Source organism: Trichosporon asahii, assembly GCF_000293215.1.
Source record: "Trichosporon asahii var. asahii CBS 2479 unplaced genomic scaffold scaffold00038, whole genome shotgun sequence".
Taxonomy (NCBI): Eukaryota; Fungi; Basidiomycota; class Tremellomycetes; order Trichosporonales; family Trichosporonaceae; genus Trichosporon; species Trichosporon asahii.
This window is the reverse complement of record NW_014040886.1, coordinates 91,884-105,070: the sequence shown is the minus strand read 5'-3', so window position 1 is coordinate 105,070 and position 13,187 is coordinate 91,884. Positions and strand designations below refer to the sequence as shown.

At 59.8% G+C, this 13,187-nt stretch overlaps 2 protein-coding genes across 2 annotated transcripts; both read left to right on the top strand.

Moving 5' to 3' along the window:
• Window positions 1–2,971: 2,971 nt before the first annotated feature.
• On the top strand, window positions 2,972–4,720 carry A1Q1_00920 (uncharacterized protein; the record flags this gene model as incomplete). Its single annotated transcript, XM_014325543.1, has 1 exon — window positions 2,972–4,720. One exon carries the CDS (start codon window positions 2,972–2,974, stop codon window positions 4,718–4,720), a length of 1,749 nt encoding a protein of 582 aa, XP_014181018.1.
• A 4,541-nt stretch (window positions 4,721–9,261) lies between these two features.
• Window positions 9,262–11,817, top strand: A1Q1_00919 (protein phosphatase regulator; the record flags this gene model as incomplete). The annotated part of the gene is made up of 1 exon (XM_014325542.1): window positions 9,262–11,817. One exon carries the CDS (start codon window positions 9,262–9,264, stop codon window positions 11,815–11,817), a length of 2,556 nt encoding a protein of 851 aa, XP_014181017.1.
• Between the last annotated feature and the right edge of the window lie 1,370 nt (window positions 11,818–13,187).

The following is a 13,187-nucleotide window of genomic DNA, read 5'->3' as shown; positions in this document are numbered from 1 at the left end:
AAGGAGGCCGCTGACGTTGCGACAGGTGCAACTTTGGTCCACTCGTGGGTCGGGGTTGGGCGATCAGCATCATTAAGCTGGCCCTGGCTGTTCTAACTCCGGGAGCTGACTGCGGTTGCGTCCTGGTTGCGATCCTGTTGGTAAATGCAGCCACCGCCGCTGTTCCTTCGCCGCCGCCGACGAACCCTGCAAGCCACAGTCCATCAACACCCTTGCGCCACTCGCGACCCTTCATCGCACTCAACTCGTTCAACTTGATGCTTCCGCAACGTCAGTGGCTCGCAGTGAGCTTGAAGCTGAGAAAGATTATGCTTGTGTCATGCATACTATGGCGCATGCCGCAGCCATCCTGCCAGGCACAAGAGTGCGTTCCAGCCGAGGGCGACTCGCGTACTCAGTGTGGGTCTAAGCGAGCGCCGCCACATCTATCACAGGTGATAGCGTTCGGCTGGGGCGGGACGTAGCTGGGAGCTTGCAGTGAGCTGCGTCATGCGTCATCCGGCGCCGTCCGTGCATTCTCACATGATCTGTTGTGGAGGCGTGAAACGCCGGTGGGAGGTGGGAGGCAGCTGGAACACGGAACAGTCACGCTGGGACCTGTCTTCGTGGCTGAGTGAGGCGAAACAGAGTGTAGCTCAAGCACGATGCGGGTCTGAGAAGTTTCGCTGGCGAGCTAGCCAGTGGACGAAAGAGCGATGTCAAGAAGGCCCTCTTAGTTGCGGCGAGAACCTAATAGACCGCCAGCGCTTGCACCAAGCTCAGCAAGCTCAGTGGGCAGCCAACAGGCTGGCGAGGACACCCCGTGGGCTCTGACCAGCTCGTGATCCGGTCGTGATGTGAGCAAACTCTGCGACCAACATGCTTTCCCCAAGCATCTGAATAGCTCCGAGGCTGGGTCGGCTCTACGTGCAGTAGTGCACTCGCATTGTGAACCGGGTACAGCATGTGAACTTGGATGGCCGTTGCTAAGGTGGTGATACCGGGAGCCTAAGCCAGGGGATGATCATTGGCAGCGTGCGCCTGAAGGTGAGACGAGCTTGACACACACACACTCGCACATGGTGCGCCGAGTTCGGCACGGCCCCTGTCGTACCGGGCGCGTACAGCGCACACTCAAGCAGCAAACAAGCATGCAACGCCCTCGTAGCTCTGCCGCTGCGAGTTGTTAACCGTAATGCTTGAGTGTATGTAATGCCTCAGTGCAACCAGGTCCGAAGCGCAGCGCAACAACTGTGAGAGGATGGCACCTGCTGCGCAACACGGAGGAATAGGGGGTATTGAGGGATAAGCATAACGGTGCTTAACTTCATCTGCTGGCGACAACGAGAGTGTTGAACTGGATGTGGTTGAAAACGTTGCAGCGATGCCCATAACACCTGGTGCACACATCCCATGGTGCCGCTCCCCTCCATCAAGACGGACGAAACAGATGGCCAGATGCTGCCGCTCACATCAGATTCGGAGGGAAGAGCAAAGGGAAGACAGGGGCAGCGCGCAACCCGCCGATTAGAGTTCGTCGGCTCAAGCAGTCTGCCGTGTCACCAGTCTTGTCCTCCAGGCGGTCACCAGCTGCTGGCCAGCAGGCAGCGCGGAAACGGGCTGTGACCGCCGCCTCCGATGTTGTCTGGAACAGTTCTATGAGGGCCGCTCGCGTGAGGATTGTTTCCCGCTGTGGTAGCAGGGTCGCTGGCAACTGGGTCGAGTGTGTCCAGAGCCTATTTGCCGCAGGATCACATTCGAGCTGCTCAGCAACTCCATGTCGCACCATTCGTTCACAGTGCTCTACGACGCGCAACTCGGGCCACTAGCTTGCTATGGGTGCAGCTGCTCTCCTCAATGACCGATGCTTACCACTGATAGACGCTTTTGGCTCGTGAACATCACCGCAGTCGCCGCAGCCAACCTGCTGTTAGCTGCATCACGCTGCTGTTGCTGACGCACGCAACTGTGACATGCTTGTACCACCGTAGCTCTCCGACGCACTCCATTTGGACACTCTAAAGCGTACCTAAGTGGTCTGCTTCAGTTAACCCGCTCCCGGCACACGGGCAAGTGCGCCGGGAGGCCGTCGCGTGCAGCGAATTCAGGAGAACAGCTGCCTTGGGCGAATCTGCGGGTGCAGGTTAGTAAACAGGCTGTAGTCGTAGATGAATCCGCGTTGTTCCCGGGCATGTGCATGGCCTTCTGGACTGGAAGAAGGAAGGGCGCAGGGGCCCAGTGGCGAGCAGGTAGCTTAAGATAGACTGCGGAACGGACGTCGAGAACCTAAGTGAAAGCGTAATGCTCCATGCAGCATGCCAACAACCTACACGCTCAAACGTCCTCTGGGCGTGTAACCTACGCTCTCTGGCAGTCTTACGGTGGGCAAGGGGTAAGCTGGGTGCGACTGGCGGGGCGGCCCTGAGGTCCAGCGGTAAAGACAACCGTGCCGAAACAGATGGTCGAATCCCACCGTAGAGCCTGTGGCGTCCAGACGTAACGTGAGCCATCTGATCATGGGCGGGCAGAGGCGGGCAGAGCCTGGTAGAACTCGGAACGCTCGGTAAGCTGACACACGGCCTCAGTCTGGGTGGCCCAGAGTTGAAGTGTCGGGAATGCATGTTGTGCCGTGCATGTCTCGAGTTTCGTAGAGCTTGACTCTCCCCGCGCTCTCGAGAGTTTGAGTTGCAACACGGGAGAGAGCAAGAGGAGAAAGATGCCTTGACACTTGTGTGAGTATAGCAGACAGCGGGAACCACACTGTCTACGAGGCCAGAGTCAGAACATGCAACGATTGTTGTGCGACGACCATTGCATATATAAGAGGTTCTCTACATAGCCTCAAGAAGCTCTCTATCGAAGCCAACGCCTTTCGACGCCTTCTCCGACGAACCAAAAGGTCATTCACACTCTTTTTACACGCCTCGAACAGTCACGTCTGCCTCGTATAACCTCGACACTCGTTTCAACTCACGTTTGATCAACACCAACGATGAAGTTCCTCGCTGGTGCCTCCCTCCTCGTCGCGGCGGCCAACGCCATGCCCACCTCGCTCGGCGAGCGCGGCAGCGACCAGGTCTGTAACGCCGCTCGTTCCGTCTCGATCGTTGTCGACTCGTCGGCCTCGAACAAGGGCACTGACCCCAACAACCTCCGTCTCGTTGCCTCGACCGACGTCATCAATGGCCTGAACTTCCAGCAGGACCGCGTCTCGGTCGTCTCGTTCAACGACCAGAGCACCCTCCGCTACGCCCTCGGCAACGACAAGAACGCCGCTCTCCAGGCCATCCAGCAGATCGACGCCAAGGGCAACACCAAGATCTCTGAGGGTCTTGCCCAGGGTCTCGAGCAGATCATCAACCTCGGCCAGGACGCCCGTGACCACGCCGGTGTCGTCGTCTTCACCGACGGCCTCGACTACACCAAGCCTCAGCAGCTCAAGCTCCTCCAGAAGGCCAAGGAGGCTGGTATCCGTGTCTCGTGGGGCCACCTTTCGGCCGACGAGGTCCACCCCAAGAACGGCAAGCGCGACGTGATCGGCCCCGACGGCCAGCTCGAGGAGCGCACCTTCGGCATGCTCAAGAATGTCATGTCCTCTGTCATCTCGATGTTCTGCGGCATCGGCGGTGGTGGCTCCACCGGCGGCTCGACCGGTGGTTCGACTCACACCGGCTCCGGCACCGTCAACCAGGGCGGCGGCTCCAACATTGTTGTCCGCCCCTCGTCGCCTCTCGACCAGGAGATCTCGGCCGCCTGTCTCTCCACCGGTGGAACCGTCTCCATCATCGGTAACGCCAACGCTCAGCAGTCGTTCATCCAGCAGGTCATCAAGAACGGTGTCACCAACAACGACGGCCGCTGCTCCGGTCTCGACATTGAGGAGTCTGGTGGTCTCCTCAAGAACAACGTCACCTCGCTCGGCCTCTGCTCCAACAACGCCCACGCCGAGTTCACCTACACCCCCGAGAAGACCAAGGAGAAGCTTGCCTTCACCGTTTCGCTCGTCTCCACTGCCAACAAGGTCTCCCTCAAGGCCGTCTTCGAGAACACCGCCAACGGTGCCCGCAACGAGATCCTCGTCAACTCGCAGAACCCCTCTCTCATGCTTACCGGCGAGGCCAACGTTGGTGAGAAGGTCAAGGTCTCGATCCAGCCCAACGGTGCCTCCGCCGACACTTGCCAGTACTCTGTCGGTCTGATTGCCGTCGCCGATGAGCTCGTCCAGTCTGCTTCCTCTTCGCTTGTTATCGAGGGCACCCTCATTGAGCAGGGCACCATCGTCGGCGAGCACACCGGCAACGTCGAGGAGCACGTCTCGCAGACCGTTTCGCAGGGCCAGGAGACCGGCTCGTACTCTGAGACCATCTCATCCGCCACCGCTTCGCAGACCGCCACCTCCGAGACTGTTTCCAAGACTGCCTCGTCGTACACTGAGGGCTCCTCCACCGTCTCCTCTGTCACTGGCACCTTCCCTACCGACATCATCTCGACCTCGCACACCGCCTCGTCCGAGACCGTCTCGAGCTTCACCTCGAGCGCCACCTCCGAGACCATCTCTTCGCAGACCATCTCGTCTGCCACTCAGTCGCTCGAGTGCCCCACCCCCTCGGCTCAGACCGTGACCCAGACCGAGACCAAGACCGTCTCCGTCACCGGCTCTGCCCAGCCCACCGAGGCCATCTGCCTCTGCAAGTGCGATGTCAAGGGTGCCAAGCCCTTCCCCAAGGTCAACGAGCTCTAAGCCCGTGCTCGCCATTAGGGGCCTGTTGCGCGCTTCACTCAGCCACCACCAAGGCTGGTTGAAACCGCTGCAGTCTCAAACACTTCCGAGTCGAGAGTCCGATCGCACTAAGCAATCGGACTCTATCCAACCCGGAAATCGTAGATAGGGTGTGAGAGAACTAGACGTTCCCCGCCACCAAACCTCCCCGAACCAGAACAATAAGAATAATCAAACGTACACTTTATCAATAACACGGATTCACGCCACGAAACATTCTTCATGGACTGAGGCATGCATTGGGGTCGATTTCCGCAAGCGTAAGCGTCGAGGGCGACCGAGTGAGTGGGGAGAGGCAACTCAGAGACGAGATCGAGATCTCAGATGCAACTTGAGGAGATCGGGATCTCGAGCTGCGACTGTAAGAGGTAGAGGTGGATCGAGGGTTGAATACCACCAGCTTGAAGAAGAAGCAAGTGGTGGGGAATGTCAGGCCGATGTCGAGATCGCAAAGAGGCAAACGGACGAATGAGGCAACAGGCGGTGTCAGGTAATCGTAAATGAGGCGGCGGGTGGGTGAATGCACTTGGCATATTCATGTCTTCTTTCTGGTCCTCGAATGTCTCGGTGTGGTATGCAGCCGTGGGAATGGGCCCGATACGCGCGAGCTCTTCTGTATCAGGTACCAGGCAGCGATACACGCCTTCCTTGCTGGTGATTCGTGTCCGTGCGGCATGTCCAGGATCGGGGTAGGCTGGCTCGACGCGTTCCAAGCGACGAGCCGACGCGTCGCTGCCTCGTGCACCGCTATCTCTTGTCACTCCTGTATCTCCTTTCTCCTGCCGAGACCCAGAATTCCGGACCGGGCGTGCGGGCGTGCGCGCCTGCCCACCACCACATGCTACAGTCCAGCTAGTCCAGGCCCGCCATTTGTCTCCATTGTCTCACCGCACGTCCCCCGCGCCTCGAAGATGGACAATTGCCATCCCCACATTGCGGGTAGCGGGTCGTGCCTTCTTCTGTGGCGACAGGTCGACCACCTCCGCCTTCATTTCTCGGAGGCAACCCATTTCTGCAACCGGCAGCCTCGGCACGCATGCCCCACAGTCCTCCGCGTGCTCCGCGCACTCCGCATGCGCCGCCGCAGTCCGTGGCCCAGCGCCGTCCCACAGTGGGCCACGCTGGGGCAGCTGGGGAAGCGTGCGAAGTGATGCACGCAGGCACTGGGCGCACTGGGCCGCATGGCAGCCCCGCAGAGGTCTGACAGACCTGACAGGTTTTCGTAAAGCGCGGGGTGACGGATCAGGTGGGGGCGGGGGTGTAGATCGAAAAGCGAGCGGAAGCGAGCGCCCGCTCGCCCCGCCCAACCTTACTGTGCGATCAGCCAGCACGCCAGCGCTTTCAGCTTAGGCTGGTTTAACCCTGCTGGCCCTGCTGGTACCTTGCTCGTGTCCTCATGCTTTCACCGGGTTTGCCGTGGCTCATGATAGGGAATGCAGCGGCTGGAGATAGTGTTCTTGATGGTGATACGCCACCGGCTGGTGGTCGTGCGACTCGAATGCTTGCCGATGCGCGGCCACGATCGCACGAGTGGCATCTGACGGTCGACTTGAGTCAGATGGGGACATTTGGCTGCGGCAGAAGCCGTTCAAGCCAGGACAAGGAGGACTTCTGCTCCTGAAGCTGCACACGCTAGGGAACGCCTCTGCGGCAAGTCTTGGACATGTGTGTGACTCGGCTGGCGGACAGCTGTCACACAGAAAGGATGGAACGAAGGCGGCGTATCCCGCCAGTCTTGCAAGCTGCCATGAACATGAACTGTCTGTCACGCAGCCACTCGAGCCAGGTTGAAGATGGTCTGCTCAGCGCATGACTTGTGCAAGGTTTGGAAAATCTTTCGGCACGGCGGCACGGATTCTCGGCCCAGACGACTCAAAGTGTGGGAACACGACTGGGACAGGCACGATGTCTCTGCTGTTTCCGCGGGATGGATGCGGAATGCGAGGGTGAGCCGTTAAGTCTAACTCAAGACTATAATAGGTGTGCTGCGTAGGTGCTGTCTGTTCCCAGCTTTGCTAGCTCTGCTAGCTCTGTCTCTCGGCGCGGGGCCGTGTGAGTCAAGTTGGAAAGATGGGGCGGGTGAACGTAACTCCTATCGCATCGGATTGGACCACGGGCGTAAGAGAATCGAGGAACAGCCGGTCTCCTGATCTTGTGCCCGCCAAGCAGCGATACGATCGACTGGGACATGGGAAGGTTGAAAAAAAAAAAACGGTAAAGCGAATAGCATTACGCCCAGCTGAGTGGGGAGGATGGGACCCCAGGGGGAAGCACGACTGCCGCAGTTAGCGTCAAAGGTGAGCGGGACGGACGCGCCCGCCTGCGAGTGCACGCGCGCACGTCTTCGGGAAAGCACGAGCTCAGGTGCAGCGATTCGTAGCTGTGCATGCTGCCGGATGCAGAGACTGAATGCATTGAATCGTTTTACCTTCTGCTCCTGACAAGCAAAGATGCATACGCCTGCCGTGCGTGGAAGGTACTGCCGTATCACTCTGCACATGAGGCAGGGTGTCTGCCGGACGGGCCCGTGACATGAAATTTTGATCGTCGAATTCTGGCCGTGGCCTTTGGGCCGTTGGCGCTGGGCGAATACTCCGTGCACCCAGCGAGCATGCGCACTGAGCGCACCTTTGGCTGCCTGGCGGACCGCACGCGCCGCACACGCCCTGGGCTTCCTGCCCTCCCAGACGCGCTAGTGCCAGTGCTAAAATACCCCACCGCTTGGAATCCCTGATGACGGGCCTGGCCTGATCCCACACTCAAACGATCGTCGTCCGCGCAGATGCACCAACCGTGCCAGCCTGCCAATGTGCCAGCTTGCGTGCACTCGTATCCTCGTCTGCTGACATGAGCCTTTGCCTCGGAGTACCAACAGCTTGGTTTATCGACCAGAATAGTACCAACTGGCACTGCAGACGCCGGCGCATGCACCACATACCGCACGCTGCTGTGCTCGCGGGTGCGCCTGCTCGCCACTGCTCCGCTCAACAGGATGCATTTCGTAATGAGCGGGTGAGAGGCCGTGGAGGAGGGGATAATTTTCAAGGAACGAAAGGAACACATCGCTGCCCCTCGGCGCCCTAACAGGAACTGACAGGAACGTACAGGGACTGGCTCTGTTCAGGACACCGATGGCGGCAGTCGGCCAAGTCCCAATCACAGCCGCACCCCAGCGCCTGCGACCTGCACCGGCCTGCACCGGGTGGGTCGGATGCCTGCGCTGCGGCTCGCCTGGGATGAGCGCTCTCCTCGTCCGCCGGCCCGCCCGGCCGCCTGCTGCCTGATCTTCAATGCAACCCGAAAGAGAAGAATAGCGTACGACAACTGCCCCTTGCCTCGCCTGCAGCCCTGCGCCTGTGATTTCTCAGGCCCAGAACTCGAGACTGACACCGTGTCGATGCAGCCTGACCCGCGCTCCTCTATCTCCCACCTGTGCTATCCTTGTCCGCCGCTGTAACTCGTACTACGCGTCTCATCCGTCGACTCTTGTGCAACTTCTTTCATTTCTTTCCTTCACACAACCCACTCGCACGTCTCATCGTCGGCGCGCGCTCACGCACATACCTCGTCACGAACACACATTGCCCCGCTCGCTGTTGTCTCCGACGCGACAGCATTCCCTAAATCAGCGACGGCGACGCCACAGATAGAGCCACCGAACGCCCAGCCGCCAGCCTCGAAACCCAGGTCGAGACAAGGACAAGCCAAGCCCCTTACCCAACCCAGCAAGCCCAGCCTCTAGTGTCCGCCCTACCGAGCGAGGCAAGTGCACCTAGCGCCTGGAACCTCGCCATTAGTGCGCCATCGCGTCGTCGACAGCGATCCCCTGTCAAGCCTCGGTGTCCTTCCTCGTATAATATCAAAGTGCCCCGTGACCTGTAGTGGGACCTCCATACCTACACACACCAAGCCGTTCACATTCCTTCAACCACCCGTGCACTCGACCACGAAAATCTACATCCTCTCAACAGCATCATTCGCATTGTAACACGAACGCATCGACACTCGCATCTGTGCATAGGTGAGTACGGCCTGGCGTGCCTGACGCAAAGACAATCACGAATATCACACAATCTCCCTCGCCCAAAAAACCTTATTATCTCTTCCCCACTTAGTCAACTGTTGGGGGTCGACGGTGTCCTGCGACCGTGCAGTATCTGCTACACCGCGGGGAGATTACCGCGCTCTGCGAAGCTTTTATTTCCATCCCGTCCACTGGCACTCCGCTGAGTGACGTTGCTGACTTTGTGCGCAGCAACGAGTGACACACATCCACACATCTCAGCATTCCCACGTACGCCATCCAGCACACAAGAGTGAGACAGGTCTAATATCAGCGAAGAAAACCTGTCCAAATCACCCTCACGTTCCCTCCACCCGATTCCCACAACAATCTTCCACTCCATCGGCGCCCTTCCAACACCTGGCTTGTCGCCAGCAGACCCAGCGCCGACCGTGCCAGTGTCTCCCTCGATCTCGACATAATACGCACGACTACCACCATGCCGTACTCTTCGTCGTCTCTCTCGGCAGACACCGACATGGTCGACGCGGTCATGGCCTCTGAGCGCCTGGCCGAGCAGATGCCGATCCGTGTCGATCTTCGCCGCTCAGCCTCAGAGACGGCCGTGCCCCAGTTGGGAACAACAAAGACGCAGAGTCTGACCGCCGCCTCCAACATCCTTCTCCACCCTCCCACGCCCTCCCCCACGCTCAGCGATAAGACTGTTACGACGCCTCCCGCTATCGAGGAGCGCAAGAGCCCCAGGGTCCTGTCTCCCCGTAGCTCTGCACTCGGCATCACCATCGCTTCCAACGTCCTCCCGGCAGTCCGCTCCCCGAAGCGCAACACCGAGCCCCTTCCGTCTGTCCCGACTTCTCGTCGGTCACGTCGCCCGCGTATCTTTGGATTCACTGGCCTGGGAGACCCGGCTTCGCCGCAGTCATCGAACGGCTCGGTCGCCGGCTCGCCCACATCGGAAGAGCCCCAGCCGTCCTTCGGGCCGTCGTCGCAAGCCATGATGCTCCCTCGTCGCGATCCAGTTCGTGTGCGTTCTGACACATCCCTGTACTCCCTTCGCCACGCCATGTCGCCGCCGCCGGCAGCTCGCACGCCTGAACACGAGTCACCCGTGGCTTCTCCCGTTCAGACTCCTACTCTCGTTCGCCGCGACTCTGGTCCCAAGATTACTCCTCGCGAGCGCCGTGACACCGGACTCAAGCTCGACCTCGGTGGTCTCGTCCCTGCCCTTCCCGCCATGGCTGACAACGCAACCTCCACCCGATACACTGTCATCCGCAAGAAGAGTGGCGAGGTCGTCAAGTCCGCCCTCAAGTTCAATGGACCTCTTGGCCCCAACGGCACACCGCTCGAGAAGCGCCCGATGTTTGCTTCCAAGAGCTGCCCGACGACCCCCAACTGCCCGAAATACGTGCACTTCGACCCTCAGCTCGAGCGCGTCAAGCTCTTCTTGCAGGATCAGAAGCCCAAGGTCGTCAGCCGACAGGGGTCGCCCACCGAGATGTCTGAGGACGAGGATGAGGAAGAAGAGGAGCCGCCGAAGAAGGTGCTGCACGTTCGCATGCCCAACTTTCCGACGATTCACGGACCCGACGAGGATGTCTATCTCGAGAGTCTCGGTCTCAACGAGGAGCGCACAGCTCTGCGTGGTGTTGTGCTCTGCCGCAACATTGCCTTCGAGAAGTGGGTCGCCGTTCGTTTCACGTTCGACTGGTGGCAGACTGTCTCAGAGGTCACTGCGTCGTACAAGGAGAGCATTCGTGGCGGCTCGTTTGATCGCTTCCAGTTCACTCTCAAGCTCGACGACCTGCTCGACCGCATTGACGAGAAGACGCTCTTCCTGTGTATCCGCTACAACACTGCCGGGCGCGAGATTTGGGACTCGAACGGTGGCCAGAACTACCATGTCCTGTTTGACCTCAAGGCACCCAAGACCCCGTCCTACATGCCCAAGCGCACCAAGGTGACTCTCCCCGGAACCGGAAAGAGCGTTTCGCGCGGCACGTGGGGCGTCACGAGTGCCGATGCCGACCGCATGGCCGATCTTCGTGCGCGCCTGAATCGTCTCCAGGAGGAGGACGCCGAGCTTGCGCGGCCAATCTCGCCGAGAAAGAAGAACGCACGTTTCTCCCCGCGCCAGTCGAGCAAGGAGCTCCCTGCTTACGACTTCGCGGCCGCGTTCAACTCTTCTAAGCGCTCCTCGACCGGCACGACGCCTCGCAGGGCTGACTCTGCTTCTGGTTCCACGGCGGCTGCTCCTGCTACCGGCCGCCGTCGGTTCGCGGCTGCGGACTTTTACACGCCCAAGCTCGCGCACTTTGGTGGCCCTATCTCGCCGATGCCTGGCACGGACTCGCCCACGCCTACCTCGCCGCCGATGTCGCCGTTCTCGTTCGCGAACCACAACCCCGCCTCCCCTCGCCCTGGTGTACTGACGCCTCGCGGCAGTGCGAACAGCAGCTCGACGGCCTCGCTCGATTCGGTCGACACCCTTACGGCCACGCCCTCGGACTCGCCGTCGATGCCGATCCACAATGTTTCCGAGGAGTCGTCAGACGCTACCGAGTCGGATACGCCTCAGCCCAGCCCTCTGTCTCCGTCAGAGTCGCCTCTTTCACCTTCCGATGTGCTGCCGCGCTGGACGCCGTCGACGACCGCGAAGAACCAGAGTGTCGACGACATGAGCCTGAAGAGCTACTCGACTTTCATCGAGCAATTCTGTTGGGGCGGCGCTGCGACTGGTCCCGTCCCGACGCTCGACACACCCGACTTTGGCCGTCGTGTGCACTCGACTTCTAGCCTGGACCACTTCTTCTCCTCCCCGCCTGACTCGGCGACTCCCGTCGCACTGAGCCGCACGAACACCCAGACTGGCACTGTCCGCGCTCCCTCGCGCGAGGACCTCGAGCACGTTGACAACGCCATCAAGAGTCTTTCCATCTCACTTCCCAGCACTCCTAAGGAGCCGTCACCCCCCATCTCCCCCTCGCTCAGTCACATGAACTCGAGCCGAAACAGCACCATACTCGCCATTTAATCACCTAGACCCCAAGTTAAAAGCGCTGGCCTCCGCCGCTCAGCATAGAATCAATCAACCACCCTCAACCACCATGCTTATCCACACCCACTCCACAACCACCACCCTCTAGCAATCACCACCCCACACCACACTAGACACCATCTTGATCCGTGCGCTTCCCCCGAATTCCACTCTCGAGTTTCGTGAACATCAAGCCCCCGTTGTATTTCTAGCATATCCACCGCACACCTGGACAATCTCGCTGTTGCCACGTACCCCTCATTGTTGCCTAGCGCACCCCAGCACCACACAATATAGACGAATCCTACAGTATTTGCCATGCATAAGTGATTAGAGCGTATTTTGAGCGGAGTGAGCAGAGCGAACCCTCGAAAAATCCGCATGATGAGAACGAGGAAGCTGTTAACTGGAAAGTTGGACGACTGCCACTAACAGTCTTCCCCGCAGTTGAGTGCGGCCAGGGCAAGGGCCGGAAGAAGCTTAACAGGTGATCGTCTGCACAAGGAAGCGCAGCTACGACGTCATCAGCCTCCCTGCGCAGGGAGGCACGGGTGGTCCGTCAGGTAGGCAGTTGCAAGGTTGCAGGGTGAGGCGGTGACTCTGCGCGCAGTCTTGACTCCCTGCGCAGAAGCACAGATGCAACAGTTCCGATCCCTGCAGCAATGATGCGATATCGCATGTTCGTCACTGCACAGTGCACAGTGCCATCTGTCGTCGAGGAAGGCGCGTCGCGTGCACCACCTGCCATGCCCGCCAGATAGCCGGACCCGCAGACCCACCCGGCCGACCCACCCAAGCGAGTCTGCAGGTGCAAGGGTAGAGGGTCGGTGAATTCGTCAAGACTGCAATCGGAATAATTGCGGAAACAGAACGCGCTTCTCCCCTTCGTGCTGGGACGCCGGCTACAGGCGGGGGCCGACGCGGGGAAGCGCCAGGCTAGCCAGTCCTTGAGGTCCTGAAATACAACCCGTGACCCAAGAAAAGCCAAGGTGACCCAAGCCAGCAAGCCGCGCAAGCTGTGCATTGAACGCGACTCTCTCTGTGCGACATATCAGATATCACTCGTGCCCTTCCAGCACTCCGTTTCGCTGCATGCAGAGCTATATGGAGGGGGCCACGTCATGGATATGCCAGGCTGGAAGGTGATGGTGGGCGTGCTGAACAAGGCGACATCGGAAAGGCTCGACGCGTCGCGCCACCAACCACGAACCCCGGCTGGCTGCCCCGCGGCCGACCGGAGTGGATGACGAGGTTCCTCACTCGTCGTTCCTCGCCGCCACCACTCGAAATGTTGGGGTCTTGACGGATACACACACTGCGTGCGGACTGGTCAGTTGATATGTGTGCATCATGAGTCACCAGGGTGC